Source organism: Salmo salar, chromosome ssa03 (genome assembly GCF_905237065.1).
Source record: "Salmo salar chromosome ssa03, Ssal_v3.1, whole genome shotgun sequence".
NCBI classification, from domain to species: domain Eukaryota; kingdom Metazoa; phylum Chordata; class Actinopteri; order Salmoniformes; family Salmonidae; genus Salmo; species Salmo salar.
In genome coordinates, this window is record NC_059444.1 from 61,466,366 (window position 1) to 61,494,277 (window position 27,912).

Consider the following 27,912-nt stretch of genomic DNA (forward strand, 5'->3'; position numbering starts at 1 on the left):
CCCTAACCCTAGCTTCTTGTCCACATCCTGGTTCAACACTACCCCAAACCTCAACCACAACCCTAGCTACTATATCCTACTTTACTCTTTGAATACCATGAGGTGCTGGAGCTTGGCTTCAGGTAGAACCAACTTCATTTACCCACTGGTTTCATCTGAGGTGTTCCAATTTTTCTCTATACCAACATGGATTTATTATGACTGTACACCAGACAGACACATTGTGCCTTTGTTAACAGGTAAAGGGAAACTACACCATTTGAATTTCCTTCAGGATTCTTTATTGATGTGTCAGTTTGGTTTTGCTTTGATTAACATAGTAATGGTCATTTACAGTGAAATTATTACAAAACAAAACCAACATAACAGAAAGGGAGAAGAAAAAAAAATCCACGATTTCAGTGTAGTCACAAACACAAAGTCCTGCAGTCGGTCACCACCTTCAGCAGGGTTTTAAGAAACCTGAAACATCTGGTTTTCAGGGAAACAGTATCTTTAACCTAGCTTCTTTTCCCCCTGAAAACCAGATGTGGGGACCCCGCTCAGGCATTTATTTTACACCTGCTACATTAGGTCATACAGTCACTAACTGTCTGGTGCCTCCTCTTGCAAGATTCTATAGGGTAGCGACCCACAGAGGGGTCTGATCCTCTTAGACTCCCCTGCCTGCTCCTCCCTCTAGCCTGGCCCTAGCTCTGTCTCTAGGCCACTCCTCCACTGTAGGGAACAACACTAGTCTGTCATATGATGACACCCTGCTTGTAGGATGGACAGAATCCTCGTCTCCTTCAACCTTGTGCTCACTCCCTCAACCCCTTATTCAATTTGAGTCTCCTTTACACAGAGAACCTTAGCTGCTCACCCTGGCAGTTACCCTATAGGGATGGCCAAGTTTATCCGTGGCTAAGTTGATATTCCACTATTAGAAAAAAAAGGTGCTATATAGAACCATAAATGGTTATTTGGCTGTCCCCATAGGAGAACCCTTTGAAGAACTCTTTTTGGTTACAGGAAAGGGTTCTACCTGGAACCCAAAAGGGTTCTCATATGGGGACAGCTGAAGAACCCTTTTTTCTAAGAGTGTAAGGTAGGGAACTTGCTATAGACTGCCAATCGCACAGATCTAAGAGCTGAGGGTGTCATACAGTGTAGTCAAGTTTGTGGTCATACGCACATCCTTAAAAATGCTGATATTTTGACCTGATGAAGATCCGGTTCGGATCGAAACGTTGTCAATAAAGCGATGAAATGGGGGTCATAAACAATGTTCTGGCCTTCCTGTTCTTTTCAGTGTAGTCCCTGATTACCAAAAGCTGTAGAGCAACATCCGAGTAGGGAGGAGCCTGTCTGGACAGCACCCAATCACTATCTGCTCACTGTTCTGCTATTGGTGGACGACAACAAGTGAGTTGGATCATTCACATCATCAGTGCAGAGACTATCCTCATCATCAGTAGGGAGGGTTAGGTGACAAACAGAACTGTGAACACACAAACCAACACGTCTACTGTACATTCAATCACACACACTCCAGGGACCACGCATGGATGGACTAGCTAAGGTGTGGCATCGCAGTGATGCTAGGCAGGATGCGCATGTACTGTGGTCCATTTCAAATAAATGCATCGCAGCGTAGACATTTACATAATATATCAATAAGTCGACTATTTCCCTAAAAAGACTTCAAAGCACATTTGACCCAGGTTGTTGACTGGTCTAATATGAGCTCTGTAAGACGTGATTGTCCATCTCTGTACAAAAACACATAATTACTATTTCTCCAGAGGTGGAACATGTTACTACTCTAATGGCCCAATGCTAACATTTATACTATTTAAAATGGTACATTCTTACAAGTATGGCTTGGGAAAAAGCCAGGCATTGCCAATTCTATATTATAATTGATTGTAATTGTAATGCTTTTTACCATCTTGTCTTAACCGGTTGTCCTCTTTAACAGGCTAAACCAAAGATGTTGAAATATGTTCTGTGATGTTTTCAACTGAAACATCGGGAGGGTACTGTATTGTCCACATCCTGAACATGTGAGAAAGCTATGCTGAATAGTTTTCTGTGTAATGAGTGTACATACCATACGGCGCACACACAGAGAGGAGCAGAGCAGGTCTTGCTGCAGAGCCTGTCCATATTACAGGGTCATGATTAGGATTTACATTCAAACCTCTCAGCCTCCACTCATTTTCAACTGTTTCATACAAACCATAGGAATAAAAAAGTCGATAAACACCTTATTCATATATTCACGTGTACATATTACGTCTAGGATCCTAACTGCTGCAAGTTGCTGCGAACGGAACAGACACAAAAAATATCTTTAGGTGATCTGAGCTGGAAGCGTCTGATTTTATTGCATTTCATTGCAAGGTGCGATCATCATGCTCTATATATGCATAGCTTATGATTTTCAAAATGCTCTTATGTTTTCTCTCTTTTTTTCCTATGATGTATTACTGCTTTAGCTTCAAAGGGCGCTGGGTGATGATGTCAGAGACCTAAGCTTTGGTTACCACGCCACACATTACATGGGTCCAATGATGTTTCACCTACTGGGAACATCTTCCCTGACCGTAAACTCACCCACCGTCTAACCTGAAATCGTGACTTTCCAGACAGGGAAATATCATTGGACCTAAAGGAAGAGAAGCACCATAAGAAGCACCTACCCACTGGGCACAGACGTCAATTCAACGTCTATTCCACGTTGGTTCAACGTAATTTCATTGAAATAATGTGGAAACAACGTTGATTCAACCAGTGCCCAGTGGGTAAGAAGCAACAGCGGCGGGGGCGGCACAGCACAGTACTGTCCTACAGAGCAGTCAGATGCAAAAATAGTCTAGTGTGGTGAGAAGAAGTACAAGACTGGCATTGACATTGTTGTGGTCCTCTATACAATATGCCAGAGTGTGTGTTTGCATGTCCGGATGTTCATGCGGAGCAGCTCTTTTCCTGAAAGACATTTGTAATGATTCCTGACCAGGCTGGTCGACAGGGCTGCTGTTGGTAGGGGCCCCTCCACGCCGGGGCCTCTGAATCTGAAATAGCACCCAGATTTCGGCCCCATGTTCACTAGCTACTGGAAGTCAAACAGAAAACGAAGCTTGGAATGAGGATTAATAGCAATAAGGAGTCCTGTCCCTGGTTCGGTACAACATCTCCATTCCCTTTTCTGCAGTGCACCAACGGTCAGTCTCACACTAACATGATAGCACTACCTTTGGGAAACGGCAAACTACCACGGCTTCTTAGCGCTACCCAGCCATTTCATGTTACTCTGGGGATTCTGAACAAGACTATGGCGATCGTCTTATATTCCAAGCCAAATGTCACATGTATTCAGTATGTTTTGTTGGTCGTACATGACTGCTTAATTGATTGGTTGGGAATCGGTTAGGAATCGCAGAGCATACTGCAATTGGCCAAGCTGCTATCTAATGAAACTAACCATTAATACATGTTCCTCTTTTGTATAGGTATGCAATTTCATAGGCTGCAATACAACAAATATATGTTTATATGCCTTCCGTTATTCTTTAGATATGTCATCTCAAAGCTTAGAGCTCCATGCTTTTTATAGTTTCTTCAATTGGTGTTAAGCAGGAAATACTGTTTGCAGATGCCAGATTGTGCTTGTTGTTGTTGTTGCTGCGGTTGTTGTTGCTGCACCGTTGCAGCATCTCTCTGCGGTGGATCCTGGCTCACTAGTCAAAGGATGGGGCGAGTGGGATAGTTTGGATGTCTTCATCAAAATGGCTGCAAGAGTGGATTGTCGGAAAGAGTTACACAGTAGATGGCATTGATCTATCAAGTGATCTCAGTAACAGACCTAAAAACCAGAAGAGGCTGCTGAATACGTGTTACTGCATGTGAAATCTAATTCCCTCAGTTTAAGTCTCAAATCCTGAATGAACTCATGGGGTTATTTCTGATCTCGTTTTGCTCAGTCGAGGCACTTCAGTTGGTCAACCCTTCAATACAGTGTGAGCTTGGTCGGTCGTCACTCACACAATACGGGCTTGATTTGATCTCCGAAGCCTGCAAAACTATGAACCCATTACAAAAACAACACTACGTCGAGCACCAGGCTTAAGATAACACATACCTGGGGAAAGGAAAACAAAACCGAAAAGTAAATCAAAAAGTTCAAGGAATTCTAAAACATAAACAGGTATTGTGGTTGTTGTAAGCCCCAAAACCGCCCCACTTCAATCCCTCCCACCCCCTCCTCCCTCCCACCTTCCCAGCCTGAGGTTAGTCACTCCGAAAGTCTTCTTCTATCTCTGGAAATCGCTTCTTCTCCAGGGTCCCTGTCAGGGGCCTGGAGCTGCTGCCTCCAGGGGACTCCAGGAAGTTCTTGGGCTCGTTGGTGTGGTAGCTGCCCTTGTACCGGTACAGATAGATGTAGATGCTGTACAGACCTATGAACAGCAATATCACGGCCGCAATGACGACAACTAGAGAGAGAAACACACACAGTCAAGGTGTGGTTAAAAAAACGGTGTGTAGCAAACAGCTGAAAATCCATTGTTCATCACAGTAGGGTTCTATGACTCACGTTGGAATTGCCACTGTGAGAAGATATACCTGTATCTCGATGGATGATACAAATATCCCTTTCAATCAATATCATTATGACTCAGTTGGTTCTCTGCCAAACTAACTTAACTTCCCTTTAGAGACAAGAGGTATAATTTCTTATACAGCCATATATTGTTATGAGGGAGCCATCCATCTCAAATGATGTCCAGTAACTGGAGGTCGGCAAGGGGACAGCAGGACCGGCCCAGACATCAGAAATCAAACTCACACGTTCTGTGTTTCCATAACACCCCTGCACAGATTTATCCAGTACATTAAGCTGAAGCATATATCTGTGATGAATAGTGGAGGGAGGAGCAGCTCTAAATATAGTTGATCCGGTGAGGATCTCAGACAGGGATAGAGTACAGACTACAGACTCTCTGAGCTGCTGTCTAGTCCTGGGCTTCCTTCGCCTCTCATATTCAGCAGACACAAGAAAATATCCTTCTTACATTCCAGCATTTGTTCTGGTACATGTCACATTTTTTGCTTTTATCGTGAGGACGTAAAGCCTATTCTGGAATCTGATGGTCTCAGATTTTAGGATTAGGGGATTTTAGGAAAATGAAAATGAGAATTTCAACTACTGCCGATCTGTGTCAGTAGGGGAGAGAGAGAGTGAGCAAAAGAGAAAGATAGCGAGAGAGAGAGGTAGCAAGAGGAAGAGAGAGAGCGGGAGAGAGAGAGAGAGGTAGCAAGAGGAAGAGAGAGAGCGGGAGAGAGAGGTAGCAAGAGGAAGAGAGAGAGCGGGAGAGAGAGAGAGAGAGAGAGGTAGCAAGAGGAAGAGAGAGAGCGGGAGAGAGAGAGAGAGAGGTAGCAAGAGGAAGAGAGAGAGCGGGAGAGAGAGAGAGAGAGGCAGCAAGAGGAAGAGAGAGCGGGAGAGAGAGAGAGGTAGCAAGAGGAAGAGAGAGTGGGAGAGAGAGAGAGAGGTAGCAAGAGGAAGAGAGAGAGTGGGAGAGAGAGACAGAGAGAGAGAGGTAGCAAGAGGAAGAGAGAGTGAGAGGAGGTTTAATCTGAATCTTGAGGTAAACTAAGGTCAGGACTCACAGATGGCAGACGATAGATGAACACTTATACTTGTAGATTTCACAAAAATCATCAAAGTATAGTTTCATGAGAAATGATTCACATTATTGTGAATCGTAAGCAGTAAAGACTTACCTGTCAACCAAAACAGGCCTAGGTCATCGTGGATATAGATGTATTCTGAAATGAAAAAATACATCAATTATGTTATTATGGGGAACTTATACTATCATCACTAGGTCATGATTGCTGATGGGATATGCAGTCCCATGTAAAATAGATCTACTGATGGCTTCTGGGATATGTCGTCTCACCTATAGAAGTGAACCAGTGGTCCGCCTCCCAGGGGACATAGCCATGGACAGGAGGGAAGGCCCCACAGTTAGACTCGGAGACGAAGCCCTGCACGGTGACCGGCGGTTCCGTCTCGTTCGGCCGGAAGAGGGTCTTAAGAGGGGCGTAGATGTTGTACCTCACCCCAGATATACAGCCCACCAGACCAGGACTGTTATGCCTCTGGATCTCATAGTCAATGTCACCCACCTCTGAGGGGGTTAGAGAGAGGGACGGAGGAGTTACAATGTGCACATCCACCTCAACTAATTCCCAAACTTACAGTGGGACAACTGATACCTTACTTCCATGGGTAACAGTTTATTTGGATAGTCCATCTGTAGATGCTCTACAGACTATCTACTAATCCTTATCTTAACCCTAAACTTAACTCTAACCCTAACCTTAACTCTTACCCTAACCATTATTCGAACCCTAACCTAAACCTAACCTTAGCAAGCAGTTACTTATCAACAGATAGTTTGTTGATAGTATGACCATCTGTAGAGCACCTACAGATGGACTCTCCGGACTATCCAAATAAAGTGTGACCAAATCAATTCTCAATAGGAAAGCAGAAATGTTTCAGCTGGGGGGGTGAAATTTAATCTTACCCATCACTCTCCCCAGGAAGATGTTCTTGGGCGAGTCAAACCTGCCGTCCTCCACTAGGGTGATCTTCTCCACTATCGGCTCCATGTAGTCCACCTAGGAGTTACACACATCAACACAAACACATTGATATTCACACACAACCATAAACATGTCAACATGAACAAATAAGTCAAAGACTGAAAATACACAAATGCACACCACTTACAAACCAAGTAAAGTGGTACCAGACAATCCTGATTTGTGATTGACTTTGAAACTGTGGTGAAGGAGGTAGGTAGTGTTAACAGGTGTAGACATTGGGGTGGAGCATCAGCGCACCTGTGTCCTGATGGTCCTGTTGTGTCTGGTTATGTTGACGTAGTGGGGGTATCCATCTGCCAGGTTCCTGAAGGACAACTGGTACTTGTGGGTAATCAGCCCCAACCTATACCTCATGTCTAAGGTTCCTGTGGAGGGAAGGTGCAACAATACACTCCACAGTTCATAATGTAAGGCATTAAAACATATTTCCATTAACTATTGTGAGGAGTATGGCTTGCGGCTGCTTCGCGTGATGTATTGTCGTCTCTACCTTCTTGCCCTTTGTGCTGTTGTCTGTGCCCAGTAATGTTTGTACCATGTTTTGTGCTGCTACCATGTTGTGCTGCTGTCATGTTGTGTTGCTACCGTGTTGTTGTCATGTTGTGCTGCTACCATGCTGTGTTGTCATGTGTTGCTGCCATGTTGTTGTCATGTTGTGCTGCTACCATGCTGTGTTGTCATGTGTTGCTGCCATGTTGTTGTCATGTTGTGTTGCTACCATGCTGTGTTGTCATGTGTTGCTGCCATGTTGTTGTCATGTTGTTGCTACCATGCTGTGTTGGCATGTGTTGCTGCCTTGCTATGTTGTTGTCTTAGGTCTCTATGTAGTGTTGTGGTGTCTCTTGTCATGTGTGTTTTGTCCTATATATGTATATTTTTAAATCCCAGCCCCTGTCCCCGCAGGAGGCCTTTAGCCTTTTGGTAGGCCGTCATTGTAAAAAAGAATTTGTTGTTAACTGACTTGCCTAGTTAAAGAAAAAAAGTGCAGTGATATATTTTTGTCCAAGTCCTATCTTGCTTTGTGTTTCCACTCAAATAAATTGGATGACTAAAGAACATACCACAGGAGGTTGGTGGCACCTTAATTGGGGAGGACAGGCTCGTGGTAATGGCTGGAGCGGAATCAGTGGAATGCCATTCCATTAGCAACCTTCCAGACATTATTATGAGCCGTCCTCCCCTCAGCAGCCTCCTGTGGAACATACAGTAATCCAACTTCAATCAGTGACAGTAAAATCTTCATTCAAAAGCCAGTTCAATTCGAACCCTCTCTGCCTTGAATCTTAACCATAATAACCCATAATGTTAAAGTGCTCCTCCCTGCTGAGCGTTCCTACCATCTTTCTTCAGGATGACAGCCATGTAGTCCTGGACGAAAGAGCTGATGTAGAGCAGTACAGCCGGCGTCTGGAAGGTACTGAAGCTGAACTCTATCTCATCACTGGTGTCGTTGTAGCCCAGGCTGAAGTTGTGGTAGTGGGGGTCCAGCCAGTTAGCCCACCACTCCTCATTGGTCGTAGGCTTCTTTCTGATGTTGTAGCGCAACCATGAGCCTATCTCAAAGTAGGCCCCAATGTCTAAGGGGGTACAAACAGGATCAAGTTGAGCTAAATGCCTATTTCTATTATGACACTTTGTGGTTATCGTCAACACTGTCAAAATAAATCAAGGTTTTTGTTACTGTAACCCAGTGTGCTTAAGGCAGTCTTAGTGATTCTGGGGCTCCATGAAAAACCGAGGTAACCCAACCTGTGTAGAGCTCACCTTTGTGGCAGTAGAATCCGTCGAAAGCAGTGTTGCCGCAGTCACAGGTGTAGGCTGCGTAGCCCTCGATACACTGGGCGGCGTTTCGACACGGTATGGTCGCGTTCAGACACTGGCCCGTACAGTTCCGCCGTATACCCTGTTCCTCATTCGCTTTGCCTTCCAAGTCAAGGGTTACACCGTTCATTCGTAACCCTCGGAGACAGCCCAGGAATGGCCACAGCGTGCGATTGGCTGCGCCTGGATATATTGAGACACCATCAGTTAATCATCACATTGTAAAGTTTAGCATTTTGGATTAAGACGAATAAATAAGTGTTCGTTATAAGAACAACAAAAAACCATCTGTTTCCCGTGCTGTAGTGCTGTTGACACTCATAGGACTGGACTACATCCACCAATGGGAGAAGTCCAAAATCCTTGTGGACCACCACCCTGCCCTCCCCAGCCACAGCAGCCAGGTGACGTACCCACGAGGAGAGGGTGGGTGAACTCCATGGTTACAAAGGTCTGGCCAGGGAAGCGTCTCACAGCCCATGGCTGGTAGTCCACCTTGATCCTGGCCAACTTGACGTTGAGCTCTGCCTGGACAAAATGCCACTCGTTGTCGTTCAGAGGCACCGGCGAGCGTAGCGTCACGTTGAGGATGCCGTCTCCCACCATGAATATGAAGACCAGGTTCTGGGTGGCTGGGAGAAGGATGAAGGAGAGACAAACCAGAATGAGGGATGAAATATATTATAGAAATAAATACCTGCAAAATATTGATAATATAATTTCTAACCCTTTTCATTCATCAAGTTATTATAAGTTTCACTGCAACAAAACATTTTGAAAATTGTAATTCGGAAATGTTGTTTCCTGCCTTGGTCCTATGTGGCTCAGTCGGTAGAGCATGGCACTTACCGTGCCAAAGGTTGTGGGTTTGATTCCTGCTGGAGCCACCCATATGTAAATTGTATACACGCATGACTGTAAGTCACTTTGGAGAAAAGTGTCTTCTAAATAGTGTATATTATATGAGTAATTTCCTGTGATTCACACTAGGTAATCTGTGGTTATTTACTGTTGAGCTCAATGCGTATGAAGTTACGGAGCCAGTCGTCTGAGTTCTCCAGGAAGACTCCGTGGGGGCGGTAGGTTTTAAAGTGGAAGGAGATGTCGACGGTGCTGCCTGGCCTGAAGGTGGGGAACTCGATGTAGGTGGGCTTGGTGAACGATATGGTATTCCAGATGCTCCCTGTGAGTACAAAGAGGCCATGAGATCCAAACCAGAACCTCGATAAACAATCATTTGACAAATTATATACCGCAGAATGGATTTACTACAACTCACTGTCGCCGTGGCAACGTAGGGGCCCGAGGCTGATTTGGGCCTTTGACCCTGTCCTGTTGGTGTCCCCCACCACCACCTTCCTCACTGGGAGGTGGTCCTTCCACATCAGATAGCCCTTGTCTGAGTACCTGCACAACAGGTTCCATTTGTACAGTAATGTATATCAATCTATGGAAACACTTTTCTAAAAGTTATAGAAAAGAGTATTTCAAATCCTTTCTCTCTCACCACTGGCGGTAGTCAGCGTCACAGTTACAGTGAAACCTGGCGTCAGTGCAGGTCTGGTTTATAGCACAGCCACACTTCCCACTCTCAGGGAAAGCCCCGCCCCAGTACTCATGACTCTCGTTATTTCGACCAATCCAGAAACTGTACGGTCTCCCATCTGAATGACATGACGATAGAGCAAAGTAATATGATTATTATGATTTAATCATTGAAACGTTCTATGATATATATACAAATAGGTACAGATTCAGGTGCTTTCAATAGCTACCTTTGCCCATAGGCCCTAACCACTCCTACTCACTGGGCGTGTTGAGGATGCGTGACTTGTAGCAGGAGTAGTCGATCCACTGTTCACAGTACATGGAGGTGTTGGCCAGTGCTGTGACATCGTCCCAGGATGCATTCCAGTAGTTGACGTCTCCTATGTAAGGACGGTCCACCGTGCTACCGGTCACCTTGATGCCGTCGATACGGTCATGCATCACTATCGTCCATGCCTTGTCGGCTTTGTCAACAGACAAGGAAGGGGTTGACATTAAAGGGTAAAAATGTATGATTGTGTAAGAGAGAGAGAGAGAGAGAGAGAGAGAGAGAGAGAGAGAGAACCAGCGAGAGACAACGTGAGAGGAAAGCACATCTACTACTGAGGAATCTGTTTTTGTGCCATGCTGTGTCCAGAGATCTGATATTATCACAGACAGCTCTAACGCAGTAGACCCTGACTAATCTAAGGGATTTACATGGAACCTACAGTATTAGGTTTTGGTTAATTGGATTGGATGGAGAATACTCTGTCCCCACAACCAATTACTGATCTGGCCCCAAACTGGTTCTCCACTGTCCTTGTTGGAGTTCATTATTACATGATCAACATCCAACAGATGGCCCTGCTGTCTCCTCTGCTGCTGCTGTTGCCTTTTCATTCCTCATGGAACATCGAGTCAGCATTCACCTCAACCTGAACACAGTTTAATATCAGGGTCTCTGCCTCAATATGTTCAATAACAGTCCATTTCTGAAAGGTACTGTAAGCACTGACTACCGTTATGTTCCATATGCACCATGGAGTCATGTTGGTCAGATGGTATAATATAATTGAATACTAGTACATTTTATGAATGTAGAAAATACATTTGAAAAGCCAGTTACTCACATTTCATCGTGCAGTACACCTCGAATGGTTTCAAGGGTCCGCTCAGGTCCGGATCTATGGTGTAATTCCCTGACCAGGATTTGCCCGTAAGTCTGTAGGCCTCACACGACTCTTTGTAGACCGCTGTTGGGGAAGAGAGAAGCAGAAGTAGTGTTTTAACTTACACCAGCAAGGTTTTAATGACGACATGGGTCCGTCTCACACTACATTAGTACTCGCAAACAGCATTAGGCTCTCTCAGGAAATACTCACACATATGGCACACCTCCCCTTTGTAGCCTGTGTTCTCACACAGACATATGAAGTCATCCCAGGACTGGATGCATCTGCCCTCGTGTTCACAGGGGTTTGGAGTACATCTAGAGAGCATACCATGCAGGAGTGTGGGTAAAAGTGAAATGGGGCATGTACAGTGCATTCGGAAAGTATTCAGACCCCTTGACTTTTTCCACATTTTGTTACGTTACAGCCTTATTCTAAAATGGATGAAATGATTGTTTTCCCTCAACAATCTACACACAATACCCCATAATGACAAAGTGAAAACAATTTTTTTTACATTTTTGCAAATTTATTACAAATAAAAAACAGAAATACCTTATTTACATAAGTATTCAGACCATTTGCTATGAGACTCAAAATGAAGCTCTGATGCATCCTGTTTCCATTGATCATCCTTGAGATGTTTCTACAACTTGATTGGAGTCCACCTGTGGTAAATTCAATTGACTGGACATGATTTGGAAAGGCACACACCTATCTATATAAGGTCCCACAGCTGACAGTGCATGTCAGTTCAAAAACCAAGCCATGAGGTCAAAGGAATTGTCCGTAGAGCTCAGAGACAGGATTGTGTCGAAGCACAGATCTGGGGAAGGGTACCAAAACATTTCTGCAGCACTGAAGGTCCCCAAGAACACAGTGGCCGCCATCATTGGAACCACCAAAACCCTTCCTAGAGCTGGCCGCCCGGCCAAACTGAGCAATTGGGGGAGAAGGGCCTTAGTCAGGGAGATGACCAATAATCTGATGGTCATTCTGACAGAGCTCTAGAGTTCCTCTGTGGAGATGGGAGAACCTTCCAGAAGAACAACCATCTCTGCAGCACACCAACAATCAGGCCGTTATGGTAGAGTGGCCAGATGGAAGCCACTCCTCAGTAAAAGACACATGACAACAAAAGGCACCTAAAGGACTCTCAGACCATGAGAAACAAGATTCTCTGGTCTGATGAAACCAAGATTGAACTCTTTGGCCTGAATGCCAAGAGTCACGTCTGGAGAAAACCTGGCACCATCCCTACGGTGAAGCATGGTGGTGGCAGCATCATGCTGTGGGGATGTGCAGCAACGCTCCCATTCCAACATGACAGAGCTTCAGAGGATCTGCAGAGAAGAATGGGAGAAACTCCCGAAATACAGGAGTGCCAAGCTTGTAGCGTCACACCCAAGAAGACTCAAGGCTGTAATCGCTGCCAAAGGTGCTTCAGTAAAGTTGGGTCTGAATACTTATGTAAATGTGATATTTCATTTGATTTATTTTTTGCTAAATATTACAAAAACCTGTTTTTGTTTTGCATTATGGGGTTTTGTGTGTAGATTGATGAGAAGAAAAAATTATTTAATACATTTTTTGAATAATTCTGTAATATAACAAAATGTGGGAAAAGTCAAGGGGTCTGAATACTTTCTGAATGCTCTGTACACTAAGTACACAAAACATCTCTTTCCATGACATAGACTGACCAGGTGAATCCATGTGAAAGCTATGATCCCTTATTGATGTCACTTGTTAAATACACGTCAATCAGTGTAGATGAAGGGGAGGAGACAGGTTATCAAAGGATTTTTACGTCTTGAGACAATTGAGATATATGGATTGTGTGTGCCATTCAGAGGTTGAATGGGAAAGATAAAATATTTAAGTGCCTTTGAACAGGGTATGGTAGTAGGTGCCAGGCGCACCGGTTTGTATCAAGAACTGAAAAGCTGTTGGGTTTTTCACTGTTTCCCGTGTGTATCAAGAATGGTCCACCACCCAAAGGACACCCAGCCAACTTGACACAACTGTGGGAAGCATTGGATTCAACATGGGCCAGCATCCCTGTGGAACGCTTTCGACACCTTGTAGAGTTGAGGCTGTTTTGAGGGGGAAGTGGGCGGGAGATGTAACTCAATATTAGGAAGGGGTTCCTAATGTCTGGCATACCCAGTGTATTTTGTTCGTTATACGGTAACAAGAAAACATTATTTGGGTGGTGAGAGAGTATGAAAGGACATGAGAGGGTTGAGAGAGGATTAGGTCACTCAATATCTTTCTCTCTCTTTCTCTCTCTCTCTCTCTCACACTTTTCTGTAGTCCTCTGGCAGGTTTTATTTACTGTATGAGGGAAGATTTAAGGGCTGTGGTCGGCTCTGATTGGGGTGGGCTTTGTCTGCAGCCCCTCAGCCCTTAGCATCAACTGATAAATTACTGTACAGGTCTTTCGTATAATTTACACATATTGGTCTCAATATTGATTCTCAGGGTCACTAAGGGTGTTTCCACACATAGTTTTAATCTATAGTTCGAATCAGAGTTTGATTATTTGTTACATTGTATTTTTTCCATTTGGTCAGGTTGGTTTCACATTGGGGAAAAAAAGCTCATGTTAAATCCATCTATGATTATCATGAAGCATCACTTGTGTGACCCAATGTTCGTATTACTTCCAACAACATGAGGTAGGAAACAGCGCAATAGCTGATCTAACTGTATTGTGAATAGCCTTTATTCAGTCGCCTGTAGGCCCGGTTTAGCCCCCGTCTCCCCTAATCTGCATCGGATGCACTCATAAATGTATTGCTACTGACAGAATGTTTCAGAGATACTGTATCAAGTTATGATGCTGTGTGCATTTCATCAAATACTCGCAGTCAAACAACCAATAATACTGCATAACTCCTAAATTGAACTCTGGTGTGTTTACCACCTTAGTTCGGATAATTTGGTCTCGTGTGAATACTCTATCTGCACTAGGGAAAACACTAAACAATGCACCGTGGTTCGCTCAAAAAGAGTGGTCTCGGTCCGATTAAATTTGTACCACGGTGCGGTTCTTGCAGGTGAGAACGCAGTACAGACCAAACAGGAAAAAACCCAGTCGGGCAGTATTATTGGTTGTTTGACTGTGAGCATTTGATGAAACGCACCCAGCATCATACTAACTTGAGATATTTGAAACATTCTGTGAATACCAGTGCATTTATGAGCGCATTCGATGCAGATTAGGGGAGACGGGGGCTATAACGGGGATATACAGTAGGATACTGAATATAGACTATTCGCGTTGTAGTTAGAGCGGCTATTGCGCTGTTTCCTGTTGTTGGAAGACCAAAGCGAAAATAATATGAAGATTGGGGCACACAAGTGATGCTTGATGATAATCATAGATGCATTTTTGTCCAATCAATAAATGGTTACATGGACACGTGGTTTTGGTTAGGAATTTTAGTTTGTTTGATATTTGGCAATGTGAAACCAGCCGAGCCAAATGAAAAGAATACAATGTAACAAATTAACGAACTCTGATTCGAACTATACATCAAAAACTATGTGTGAAAACACTCTGAAACACCAGGAAAGCAGGAAGACTCGGAACCACCAAGGTTGACTGCTCCACATACATAGTCATGCTGATACCCTCGTGAAACAGAGAAGGCACTGAGAAAGTATCCTAAATCATAAAGCAGATGAATATGTAACATACTGATGTAAGCATGTGACAGGAATACAAACTAGTACACAATGGTTTTGAACACAATGGTCTTTGCACATGATTTTGGAGAGAAATTGGCGCTCCTCCCGAATCTTTTTCATATAAAAGGAGGGGAGAAGTGGAGGAGGAGAAAGGAGTGATTGTAGAAAACTGTGGACTGAAGTTTAGTGTTACATGTGATGGTCTTACATTGACATTTTTCTAAAATGTTGATCTCGCAAACGTTTTGCAGTGAGAGAGGTAACATGTGGCGTGGCCATCAACATACTTTATACCGTAACATGGATCCTACTCTGATGTAAATAATCCTCCCTGTCCAGGCAGGTGCATTCAACTGAGCATAGCCCCTGTCATCAACCGGTAGTAAATCTCCTGGAGGTGTCTGAGTGTTATAAATCCCACGTCTGCCATGGGGGCTGAGATGAGAGGCCTTCTCAGAATGATTAATCCCTATAGCAATGAGCCGTGACTCCTGTAGCAATGAGCCTTGACTCTGTCTGTCACATTGGTCCATCAGGCATCAGGATTCCAACACTATCTCTGTACTCCACTGATATTACAAGGCTGAATATAGTGTTTAGAATGCATCCAATCAGTTTACCCATGGATTCATCATGGATACTGTATGTAACCTTTGCCCTTGTGCTACTACTGTCTAGCCCAGGCCTGGGGAAAGGCCGGGCCCGGGGCGTGTGCAGCCCACGACCTGATTCAATACGGCCAGCGGAATCATGCTCAGATAACGTAAAAAATTTATTTGCGATAGTAAAGTTTTGAAAAACGTATTTGTTATTCAAATTAAAAGCCAATGAATACTCACCTTCTGTGTAATGATTTAGCTCCCACCGCTTGTAGGACATTTATTTTGAAGGCACGTATAAATAACGACTGCAAGAGGACAGACAGTGACTGACAGGCTGACACACACGTCACAGTTACAAATAGTAGCTAGCTAGAAATTGTGAAAAAATGAGTTTTTCAAAGATTTCAAAGAAAAGGAAAGTAGACAATGAATGTAGGGTGTTTCAGCAAGAGTGGACATCGAAATATTTCTTTTTTGAGGTATCAGGGAAAGCTGTGTGCTTAGTGTGAAAAGAGAGCATCGCTGTTTTGAAAGACTACAACTTGTCCCGACACTTCCAGACGAAGCATGCAGAGAAATATAGGAATATGTCTTCTGAGCAGAGGGCAGGTGTATCGAAAGTTGCTTTCTCAGTTGCAAAAGTAGCAAGGACTTTTCACAAAACTGCATTCAGCAAACGACAGAATTGCGAGAGCTAGCTATGTACTGTCCCACAAAATTGCTAAACATAGCAAGCCATTCGCTGTGGGTGAATTCATTAAAGAATGTTTAATTGACTCTGCAGCAATACTTTGCCCCGACAAGAAAGATCTGTTTTAAAATGTTTCCCTGTCAAGACGAACATTGACACGGCGTGTTGAGAACATCGCAGAGAATATGAAAAGCAGTTGAAGGCAAGGTAAAGGATTTCACCCATTTCTCCTTGGCCCTGGACGAGAGCAGTGATGCATGTGGCACGACGCAGTTGTTGATATTCTTACAAGGCATAAGCCCAGACTTTGAAATTACAGATGAGTTTGCTTCAGTGCAGTCAATGAAGAGCACAACCACAAGGAATGATTTATTGGAGGAGGTTAATAAGTGTGTGGCAAAGCTGGGACTGAGTTTTGAAAAGTTATCCAGTGTGACCACTGATGCCCAAACTTGACAGGAAAAAACATTGGCCTTTTGAAAAGGATACAAGATCAAGTAGCTGAGCTGAACCCAGATCAGAAGATTATTGCATTATTCATCTGGAGGTGCTCTGTAAATGTGCTCTGAAAATAAGCCATGTTGTGGATACAGTCATTAAAGTGGTAAACTTCATAAGAGCAAAATCTTTAAACTGCAAGATAAAGAATGATTGGCTGATTTTGCCTTCACCATGGACATCATGGCCCTCATGAATGAACTGAATTCCAAACTAAAAGGGAAGGGCCTGTTTGCACATCAGATGTACAGCCTTGTCAAAGCCTTCAAGGGAAAATTACTCCTCCTGACCTGCCAAGTAGAAGCCAATAATCTCACCCACCTTCTGACACTACTAGTCTGTTCCCTATCAGATGACCAGCGGGAGAACTATATATCGCTGCTGCGTGCTTTGAACGGTGAGTTTTCTTGTCGTTTTGAGGATTTCAAAGTGTTGGAAAATGACATGCTGTTGGTTTCCTCTCCTTTCACCTTCAATGTGGATAACGCTCCCACTGACCTGCAACTTGAGCTTATCGATCTTCAGTCCGATGCAGTGATTGGAGAACTATTCAAAACAATGTCACTGACTGTCACGCCCTGACCTTAAAGCCTTTTTTATTCTCTATTTTGATAGGTCAGGGTGTGACTTGGGTGGGCATATCTAGGTCTCTATTTCTTTGTTGGCCTAGTATGGTTCCCAATCAGAGGCAGCTGTTTATCGTTGTCTCTGATTGGGGATCATACTTAGGCAGCCCTTTTTCCCACCTGTGATTGTGGGATCTTGTTTGTGTGTAGTTGCTTTCTGCACTGCATATAGCTTTACGTTTGTTTTTGTATTTTGTTGTTTTTCCCAGTGTCATTTTTATTAAAAGTAAAATGTACGCCTACCACGCTGCACCTTGGTCCAGTTCTTCAGACGATCGTAACACTGACGAGGTTCTATACATCTCTTGATGAACAAAACTTTCCAAAGATTTTGAGTCATGCTCAGAAGATGTTTGTACTGTTTGGGTCAACCTATGTATGTGATCAGACATTTTCAGTGATGGAATATAACAAGGCACAGATCATCTCTTACTGACTCTCAGCAATCCTGCGTATAGCGACGTCAAGCTATACCTGACTTCACTGCTCTAGTCAATGCCCTTCAGAGACTTCACTCCTCACACTGATTGAGTAGTTTAAAAGTAATGTTGAGCTCACTCTCTCTGTCTTGTATTTTTGTGTATACCCGTTAACCTGTTATGGCTAGGGGGCAGTATTTTCACAGCCGGATAAAAAACGTACCCGATTTAATCTGATTATTACTCCTGCCCAGAAACTAGAATATGCATATAATTATTAGCTTTGGATAGAAAACACTCCAAAGTTTCTAAAACTGTTTGAATGGTGTCTGTGAGTATAACAGAACTCATTTGGCAGGCCAAAACCTGAGAAGATTCCATGCAGGAAGTGCCCTGTCTGACAATTTCTTGCCCTTGTTGATTATCTCTATCCATTACAGAGGAACTCTGCTGTTACGTGACACTTCCTACGGCTCCCATGGGCTCTCAGAAGGCGGCAAAAAGCTGAATCGTGGCTTTGCAGGCTCTGGTTGAAAAAAAGTAGCGCGTTTGGGTAGTGGCTGGTTACAGTACTGTGAGACTCAGGCGCGTGCCCGCGTCGACCCCATGCTATGTTTTCTTTCGTCTGTTTACCTAAACGCAGATTCCCGGTCGGAATATTATCGCTTTTTTTACGAGAAAAATGGCATAAAAATTGATTTTAAACAGCGGTTGACATGCTTCGAAGTACGGTAATGGAATATTTAGAAATCTTTTGTCACGAATTGCGCCATGCTCGTGACCCTTATTTACACTTCGGATAGTGTCTTGAACGCACGAACAAAACGCCGCTATTTGGATATAACGATGGATTATTTTGGACCAAACCAACATTTGTTATTAAAGTAGCAGTCCTGGGAGTGCATTCTGACAAAGACAACAAAGGTAATCAAACTTTTGTAATAGTAAATCGGAGTTTGGTCAGGGCTAAACTTGGTCGGTGTCTAAATGGCTAGCCGTGATGGCTGGGCTATCTACTGAGAATATTGCAAAATGTGCTTTCACCGAAAAGCTATTTTAAAATCGGACATATCGAGTGCATAGAGGAGTTCTGTATCTATAATTCTTAAAATAATTGTTATGTTTTTTGTGAACGTTTATCGTGAGTAATTTAGTAAATTCACCGGATGTTTGCGGGGGTATGCTAGTTCTGAACGTCACATGCTAATGTAAAAAAGCTGTTTTTTGATATAAATATGAACTTGATTGAACAAAACATGCATGCATTGTATAACATAATGTCCTAGGGTTGTCATCTGATGAAGATCATCAAAGGTTAGTGCTGCATTTAGCTGTGGTTTTGTTTTTTGTGACATTATATGCTAGCTTGAAAAATGGGTGTCTGATTATTTCTGGCTGGGTACTCTGCTGACATAATCTAATGTTTTGCTTTCGCTGTAAAGCCTTTTTGAAATCGGACAGTGTGGTTAGATTAACGAGAGTCTTGTCTTTAAAATGCTGTAAAATAGTCATATGTTTGAAAAATTGAAGTTTTCGGATTTTAGAGGAGTTTGTATTTCGCGCCACGCCCATCATTGGATATTGGAGCAGGTGTTCCGCTAGCGGAACGTCTAGATGTAAGAGGTTAACAAGAGTTCTGTCCGTGGTGCTGAATGCACAGTGTACTTTTCCCTCCGTGTAGTTCATTGCCTGTTTAATAAAGAAAATGCCTACCAAAAGGAGAACATGGATGTGGTTTATTTCTGTGCATGTTAAAAAAGTAAAATAAGTAGCATATCTGGACGTGATTTACAGTTGATATATCTGTCAATACAGTCATACACATGATGTATAATCCTGTAATATGATTCTGGCGCGCAATGGCAAAAATATATTCTAATCTGACCCTCCATGGAAAAGAATTGCCCAGGCTTGTCCTAGCCTGTTGCAAACAAACCATTTCACCGTAGTATCTTAGTCTGTGCCCCTCTGCAGACCTCCTCCTCCGTATATATGTCTCTGATGCCCCCCTCCCTCTGCTCTGTCACTGATGCCCCCTACCTGTCAGTGATACCACAGGTGATGCCCCCTACCTGTCAGTGATACCACAGGTGATGCCCCCTACCTGTCAGTGATACCACAGGTGATGCCCCCTACCTGTCAGTGATACCACAGGTGATGCCCCCTACCTGTCAGTGATACCACAGGTGATGCCCCCTACCTGTCAGTGATACCACAGGTGATGCCCCCTACCTGTCAGTGATACCACAGGTGATGCCCCCTACCTGTCAGTGATACCACAGGTGCCCAACAACAGTTCAGCGTAGCGTCCCCAGCGTCGCTGCAGGATGATGTCGATGTCCACCGGCTCGTTGTCGATAAAGATCTGCTGCATGCAGCCGTGGAAGTGGTTCAGCTTGGTCTCACACTTCCTGATCGTGTTGTTAGTCTTCGGACACCCTGGGGATCAAAGCACAGAGAGAGGTGTGAAGATATGTTCCTATTGGGTTGTCATTTTGATAATGAGAACATCAAAATGGTGGCTAGCGGTTAAGAGCGTTGGGCCAGTAACGGAATGGTCACTGGTTCAAATCCCCAAGCTGACCAGGTGATAAATCTGCTGATGTGACCTTGAGCAAGGCACTTAACCCTAATTGCTCCTGTAAGTCACACTGGATAAGAGTGTCTGCTAAATGACAAAAAAAGTCAAAAATTAAAATTAAAAAAATATATAAAACAAATGATGTAGATGAACAGTGTTCTGGTATATAAGAACAAAAGTAGTGCACTATAAAGGGAATTGGGTGCCATTTGGGACGTACCCCAGTTCTGGTCAACAGCTCACTTCCAGTGGTTGCTATGTTGATGTTGGGAACAGTAAAGTGAAGAGCCAGAACAGGTGTGGTGAACAGCTCACCTCCAGTGGTTGCTATGGTAATGTATGTTGATGTTGGGAACAGTAAAGTGAAGAGCCAGAACAGGTGTGGTGAACAGCTCACTTCCAGTGGTTGCTATGGTAATGTATGTTGATGTTGGGAACAGTAAAGTGAAGAGCCAGAACAGGTGTGGTGAACAGCTCACTTCCAGTGGTTGCTATGGTAATGTATGTTGATGTTGGGAACAGTAAAGTGAAGAGCCAGAACAGGTGTGGTGAACAGCTCACTTCCAGTGGTTGCTATGGTAATGTATGTTGATGTTGGGAACAGTAAAGTGAAGAGCCAGAACAGGTGTGGTCAACAGCTCACTTCCAGTGGTTGCTATGGTAATATATGTTGATGTTGGGAACAGTAAAGTGAAGAGCCAGAACAGGTGTGGTCAACAGCTCACTTCCAGTGGTTGCTATGGTAATGTATGTTGATGTTGGGAACAGTAAAGTGAAGATCCAGAACAGGTGTGGTGAACAGCTCACTTCCAGTGGTTGCTATGGTAATGTATGTTGATGTTGGGAACAGTAAAGTGAAGAGCCAGAACAGGTGTGAACAGCTCACCTCCAGTGGTTGCTATGGTAATGTATGTTGATGTTGGGAACAGTAAAGTGAAGAGCCAGAACAGGTGTGGTGAACAGCTCACTTCCAGTGGTTGCTATGGTAATGTATGTTGATGTTGGGAACAGTAAAGTGAAGAGCCAGAACAGGTGTGGTGAACAGCTCACCTCCAGTGGTTGCTATGGTAATGTATGTTGATGTTGGGAACAGTAAAGTGAAGAGCCAGAACAGGTGTGGTGAACAGCTCACTTCCAGTGGTTGCTATGGTAATGTATGTTGATGTTGGGAACAGTAAAGTGAAGAGCCAGAACAGGTGTGGTGAACAGCTCACCTCCAGTGGTTGCTATGGTAATGTATGTTGATGTTGGGAACAGTAAAGTGAAGAGCCAGAACAGGTGTGGTGAACAGCTCACCTCCAAAGAAGTAGCGGTCCCCTGTGCGGACAGTGAAGGGGTTAGTGATTTTCAGCGGAGAGCCCTCCTCCTCATCTATGGTGATGGACAGTAGGTTGTCCCTGGCTGCTACGTCTACCGTGTGCCAGAAACCGTCATTCAAACGGTAACCTGATGAGGAGAACACACAGAAACAATATTAAAACAGCTTTAGATGTAGTGAATGAGCAATCAGTATGAATGCAACATAATACAGTATTCATTTGCCAAAGCTGCATCTTCTACCTTCTCAACAAATGTTCTGCACATTACTTATAATTTATAGAAGGGTAAGAATTTATTAACGAGGCAGGGTGAGTTCAGTTCCATATTTTGGCTCACCTGCTGCGAACTGTAGTTTCTTCTTGCCTGGCTGAAATAGTGTGACATTGACCTGTCCCTCACTCAGGCCCAGCTCCAAGGCTCCCAGGTCGTCAGCGAAGCGTGTGAACATCAGCAGGCCTGTGTAGTCCCAGGAACGGAACTTAAACTTCACAAACATCCGAGGCTTCCTGAAGAACCCAGGCACCTGTAGGTAGTTGTTGGGCCCGGCGAAGGTCATGGGTTTCCACAGGATGTCACGGCACGCGTAGTGCATTTTCTTCTGAGAGAAAAAGAATACGAGGAAGAGATAATTGCATTTACAACAAACTACGAAGAAAGATTAGCAACATCACTGTAGGTCACAGGTAAATCGTGTGTGTGTGTGTGTGTGTGTGTGTGTGTGTGTAGGTAAACGAGTATGTGATGCAGAGGTGAAGTCTGATGAGAAGCTACACCTGCCGAGGGATGCGTATCTCAGGCTCCTGGTCCTGGGCCATGTTGATGACGTTGATCCCGTTGATGAAGACGTTCTCCAGGCAGCCACGGAAGTTAGGAACCTCTGGGAGGTGGGGCACATTGGGCTCAATCACTCCGCCCACATACATCTGGGAGAGTACCAGCAGAGGAATGAATTAGATAAATGTACCCTTATGATCAATGGAATATTATACTCAAAGTCACACATTTATTTGTAGGTAGTTTTTTTAAAAACCTTTATTTAACTAGGCAGGTCAGTTAAGAACAAATTTCAATGACGGCCTAGGAACAGATCATGTGTATATCAACAAAGTACACCCTGAATGACTAGCAGGCGCCAGGTAAATAGTAGGCTGATCTCTGTCTACGACCATTGACCCCTTCAATGACCACTTCCTTCCTGTCCTTATGGACCACTGTCACAAGCCTGACTCCAAACTCTCCAGGCCCACTACCTTCTAATGTTCAACAACAAAAAACATGTCCAGACACACTTTAGCGTCTAGTTCTACGACCAACCTGAGTGTCCAGGTCTATGTAGGTGAAATCTCCTTTGCTAATGGCCGTCTCAGTGTGGGCGTCCACTGTGAAGTTGACCTGTCGACCATAGCGCTTGATGGTGACGTAGTGCCAGTGCTGGTCATCTAGTATGTTGCCAACGGTCATTGTGGTCCGACCGTCCACCTGGTTGACCGTACTGCTTCCTTTGATAGGAGAACGGAAATGAATGACGTAAGAATTAGATAGGATGATGGGAGTACTGCTGGGTAAAACTCATTCAATAATCAAGTTCGCTATAGTTCAAGCTATAGCTATACTGTATGCCGTTTAGCAGATGCTTTCATCCAAAGCGATTTACAGTTACGCGTGTATACATTTTTCTATCAATGTTTCCTTTGGAGAAGGTGAAGCTGAAGTAATGGCTATACCAACCTGAGTTCTCCTCACAGATACAGAAGCCTAATGTCTACTTCAGCAGTAATGGAGGATTGACAGGGATATTCATGCCCTGTTTTTCATCCAGTAAAGAGAATTCAATCTAATCTAGGAAACTGAACCCCTAAGTCATATCCCAGTCTATCAGATTGTATAATCACCCCACAACATGAATATTTATGTTCCATTAAGCATTTCATTGTATCCTGTATCTTGTGTTTATGACAATAAACAGATTGAATTTCCTTTGACTTCCTTTTATTCGATTTGATCCTTCACAGACCAACAAGTCAGAGTGCTTCTTATCTGTCCTCCATCCATGGCATACAGCACTCTGACCTGTTTAGAGTCTCTGCCCAGCCGTACCCCACGCATTCCAGCTCCTACCTAGTCCGATGGTGAGGACGAGGCGTCCTTTCCTCAGCTCCAGGGTCAAGATGTCTCCCTGGACTCCCTCACTGTGTAGCAGCAGCCCGTCCTGCTCCAGGGTCTTAAAGTTCACGGCAAAATGGTCCTGCAGGGTCCGGAACCTCTTCCCTGGGAACATGTAGGCCACCGAGTCGTCCCCGTTCATCTGCATCACGTAGGAGTCTGGCCGAGAGAGAAGGGGAAAGTGGTTAGATGTTAGAGGTTGAATGGCACATTTGTGATCCTATGAAGATTAAAATGGTTGAGAGGCTCAAAAGCGTTCCTGTGATATGGTGTAGATAGATGTTTGATAGATACTGTTTGAAGTTGGTCTCATTGAGTTGTGAGGGTTGACTCAATTGACTGTTGAGGTTAGTTACTGACTGTTAACTGTGTTAGTTGCATGACTGTTGAGTGTGCTATCTTGAGATTTCAGAGAAGACTCCTACAGCAAATTATAGTTCCAATGATTCTGGAAGATGTCCTTACCGTAAGCACAGCCAAACACCTCCAGCCTGACGCCAATCTTGCCTCCGTTCTCTGTGTTCCACCCCAGGGGCAGGAGGCGGATGTGTTTGGCTGTGAAGGCGTAGTGGAACACATTCCTCTTCACCTGGTGGTAGTTCCAGTTCCCAGGCATCGTCTGTGCACAGCAGAGAGAGAGAAAGAGAGAGAGAGAGCGAGAGAGAAATAGAGATAGATGGGGGGAGAGAGAGAGAGAAATAGAGATAGAGAGAGAAGAAGAACAGTTATTCATTCACTAATAAACAGATGAAAACAGATTAGTGTTGTCAGACTCTCTCACTGAGGGATAATGTGGTAATGTTGTCTCTACTTACTGTTACTCTGTGGTGAACATTTCTAAAATGAACATGAAATCAAACAACACACTGGTTGAATCAACGTTGTTTCCATGTTATTTCAATACATTTCAATGAAATTACGTTGAAACAACGTGGAATAGACATTGATTCTTTGAATTTTAATGACTGTTTTTTTGATCTGACAGACCTCAACCTAAATGGATAGTTCACTCAAATGTCATAATTTCATAACAGTCACTCCTAGCCAGTAGACAACTTTCAAGCTGATAACAAATCATAAATCATTTGAGTAAATTATCCCTTTAAACCCCCCACCCCCTCCCTACCGAGTTCCCTCCTTTCATAACGTAGGGTGTCCAGGCATCAGGGCGGTCACCATAGAGAAGGGTGTACTTGGTGACCCAGTCATAGGAATTGAAGGTGCCCTGAGTGGCGATGGCCTGGATGCGGTACTTCCTCTTCAGATCAATCTGCAGCCAGGGCTGTCTGTCCTGGGGGGACGGGGACCAGCCACTGCTTCCTGGAGGAGGAACGCAACACACACACACACGTCATCAACCAGAACTCACACTCTGACTTCATTACACACAAAACACACACATAGATATTGGCAATATTCACACACTAGCCATGCACACACACACACACACACAGACACACACACACACAGACACACACACACAGTTCTCATCACACAGAACACACACATACTGTAGATAATAGGCAATATACACAACATAAATCATCCAATCACATACACAACACCAAATAGTCTACATAAAGACATAAACCAACAAATGAATCAATGAAGTAGAAAACTAACCATACAATTTGGCAAAGTTGGCCGAGTACAAAAAGTGATATCTGGAAGAGGCCAAGAAGGAGTTGGCATAGAGCGAAGATACCAAGGGATCAACACATTCATCTAGAACAAAAGATGAGAGAGAAGAGGCGGTTAAAGACAGAGATTACAGTAATACTCAGACTACACAATACATCATTCTCCAAAACCGTTCAAATCACATGATAACATCAGGGATTTCAGCTGAACAGAACCCAACATGTCGAGTGGTGCCTCTCCTCACACAGATAAGGGACAGACGTTGGATTGCAACTAATTAGGCACTGCATAATCTGTCCTGTAGCTGGGCACAAGCTATGAACATTCAAAAAGTCTGATTGCATTCAGAGGCAGGAAAACAAAAGCACAGACGAATTAGGCCTCTCTGTGGTGTGCAGTAATAACCCTTCCAGAATATGACCTCCCATCTGCACAGTGCATGGTGCAGTCATCTGTACTGCTACAGTATAAAATGGCTCCTTAAGAACAGGTGGAGCTATACTGATGAATCTAACCATCAATCCTCCCAGATAAAGATCCAGAGACCTAACTAATGTCTTTATTTCAGCAGTAATGGATGGGGGATTGAGTCAGGCATGAAATCAGAAGCCAGTAAGTATTTTTCCACTGTGCCTGTGAGATGAATGATCGTTATCAAGAAGAGAACCTCCACCCGTCCCCTTTTTATTGAGCTAAAGAAATAAATGGAATATGCAGAGGGCTTTCAGCTTTGCAAACACATTTGGAAATGAACAGTGCGAGTGTGTGTGTGTGTGTGTGTGTGTGTGTGTGTGTGTGTGTGTGTGTGTGTGTGTGTGTGTGTGTGTGTGTGTGTGTGTGTGTGTGTGTGTGTGTGTGTGTGCGTGCGTGTGTGTGCGCGCGTGCGTGCGTGCGTGTGTGTGCGTGTGTGTGATCACATACATCTGTTTTCCATGAACTACTATGCAGTTAATGAACGGCGCTACTGACTGAGGCCTTGTCTGTCTCTCAGGGAGATAGCTGGTGTTATTCTACGGGTGCCTAGTGGACAGATAGCAGCAAAATAAATCAGAGGCGTTCCCTCATCGCCTCATCAACCGTCTGTCTCATCCGCCGTCCCCCCCTCCTCGATAAATACCCTCAGCAATTAGGAATCACTATAATTCTGCCTAATCTTGTCACTGGCACAGATAAACCCACTATGTCCTCGCCACGACCACTAGAAAACACTGCCTTATCTTCTGCAATGTCATAACATGTCTGTTACTCCTCCGCCCAGCTCAGAGTCATGTAGATGGGTAGAAAAGGAATAGATAGAGGGACAGTTGGACAAACCGACTGAGAAGATGGAGAGAGAAAAAAATACAAAGACAAACCCAAATCTCACAGTACAAAACCTGGGGAGGCTAAAACAATGCCCCCCCCCCCCAACCCGCATGTCTTGGAGTAATCCTCTCTGTGCCACGGTTGTTGTTTAAAACTAGTTTCACCATTGTAGCTTCTATTAATACAGCGTTCTCTGAGGTCAAACCGATGAGGGAGGGAGACAGGGAGCGACAGAGAGAGGTCGAAACCAAGGGAGACGTTTGCAGAATTAGTATTCAGCCTGCAGAGGGAGGGAGGGAGGGAGGGAGGGAGGGAGGGAGGGAGGGAGGGAGGGAGGGAGGGAGTAGACTCATCTATTAGAACACCTCTTGAAGAGGGAGAAAATAAATGGAGACAGGAGCGTCGGAGCGTAAGAGCTCAAACAGGAACAACTATCAGGGGATAACCTCAGCTGAAGAATTAAACCTTATCTCTGTACTCTCCACACTACCCCACAGTACTCTCCACACTACCCCACAGTACTCTCCATACTACCCCACAGTACTCTCCATACTACCCCACAGTACTCTCCACACTACCCCACAGTACTCTCCACACTACCCCACAGTACTCTCCACACTACCCCACAGTACTCTCCATACTACCCCACTGTACTCTCCATACTACCCCACTGTACTCTCCATACTACCCCACAGTATATGAGACAGCATCATTGAACTGGTCAGGAAGAGAGGTCCTTGTCACAACGGTCATTAGTACACTATGCCACTCACTCTGAGCCTAAACACCTTCCATTTCATTTCCCACTGTCAAAACAGCTCAATCTGTCACGGGACCTTCAATGCTGTCATCCAAGGACAAGTCCATTCAGGTGGAAAGAAATCAGCTGAGCCAGAGACATGTGCTGCCTTTGACCTTGAGTGTTATAGTATACGGTCTCTGTCTGGGTATCTGAGTCTGGACTGGGTGACCTTTCTGGCCATGTCCCCTGATCCTCTCCTGCAGACATTACAGAATGAGAACTCACTGTTAATGAAGTATGTGATGAAGTACAATACTCTGCTGCCTGTAGTTTGTTAGTCAAGTCAACAACAAAGCCTATAACTAACCCTACACTAATAGAAGTTCAAGTTTACTTCCAGTTTAAGGTACATAACTTCCAGTTTAAGGTACATAGATTTTTGTTAATT

The 27,912-nt window shown here is 44.1% G+C and overlaps 1 protein-coding gene across 2 annotated transcripts in view; it reads right to left on the reverse strand.

Annotated features, from left to right (window-relative positions):
• Nucleotides 1–264: 264 nt before the first annotated feature.
• LOC106601056 (contactin-associated protein 1) overlaps nucleotides 265–27,912 on the reverse strand; it is a 32,889-nt gene continuing 5,241 nt past the window's right edge. The window contains exons 2-24 of one of the 2 annotated variants that reach the window (XM_045715023.1): nucleotides 25,400–25,501; nucleotides 24,903–25,096; nucleotides 24,242–24,395; nucleotides 23,732–23,935; nucleotides 22,928–23,112; nucleotides 22,387–22,536; nucleotides 21,950–22,208; nucleotides 21,590–21,739; nucleotides 19,977–20,151; nucleotides 11,391–11,497; nucleotides 11,139–11,261; nucleotides 10,287–10,490; nucleotides 9,986–10,142; nucleotides 9,758–9,885; nucleotides 9,488–9,661; nucleotides 8,892–9,110; nucleotides 8,422–8,661; nucleotides 7,995–8,234; nucleotides 6,895–7,022; nucleotides 6,576–6,669; nucleotides 5,943–6,173; nucleotides 5,764–5,808; nucleotides 265–4,475 (exon numbers count right to left, since the gene is read on the reverse strand). In XM_045715023.1, the coding sequence (XP_045570979.1) occupies nucleotides 4,273–4,475; nucleotides 5,764–5,808; nucleotides 5,943–6,173; nucleotides 6,576–6,669; nucleotides 6,895–7,022; nucleotides 7,995–8,234; nucleotides 8,422–8,661; nucleotides 8,892–9,110; nucleotides 9,488–9,661; nucleotides 9,758–9,885; nucleotides 9,986–10,142; nucleotides 10,287–10,490; nucleotides 11,139–11,261; nucleotides 11,391–11,497; nucleotides 19,977–20,151; nucleotides 21,590–21,739; nucleotides 21,950–22,208; nucleotides 22,387–22,536; nucleotides 22,928–23,112; nucleotides 23,732–23,935; nucleotides 24,242–24,395; nucleotides 24,903–25,096; nucleotides 25,400–25,501 (3,866 nt within the window). In that variant the 3' untranslated portion in view covers nucleotides 265–4,272. Of the gene's footprint in view, nucleotides 4,476–5,763; nucleotides 5,809–5,942; nucleotides 6,174–6,575; nucleotides 6,670–6,894; nucleotides 7,023–7,994; nucleotides 8,235–8,421; nucleotides 8,662–8,891; nucleotides 9,111–9,487; nucleotides 9,662–9,757; nucleotides 9,886–9,985; nucleotides 10,143–10,286; nucleotides 10,491–11,138; nucleotides 11,262–11,390; nucleotides 11,498–19,976; nucleotides 20,152–21,589; nucleotides 21,740–21,949; nucleotides 22,212–22,386; nucleotides 22,537–22,927; nucleotides 23,113–23,731; nucleotides 23,936–24,241; nucleotides 24,396–24,902; nucleotides 25,097–25,399; nucleotides 25,502–27,912 lie in introns of both variants that reach the window. The other variant, XM_014192958.2, reaches the window with a different exon arrangement.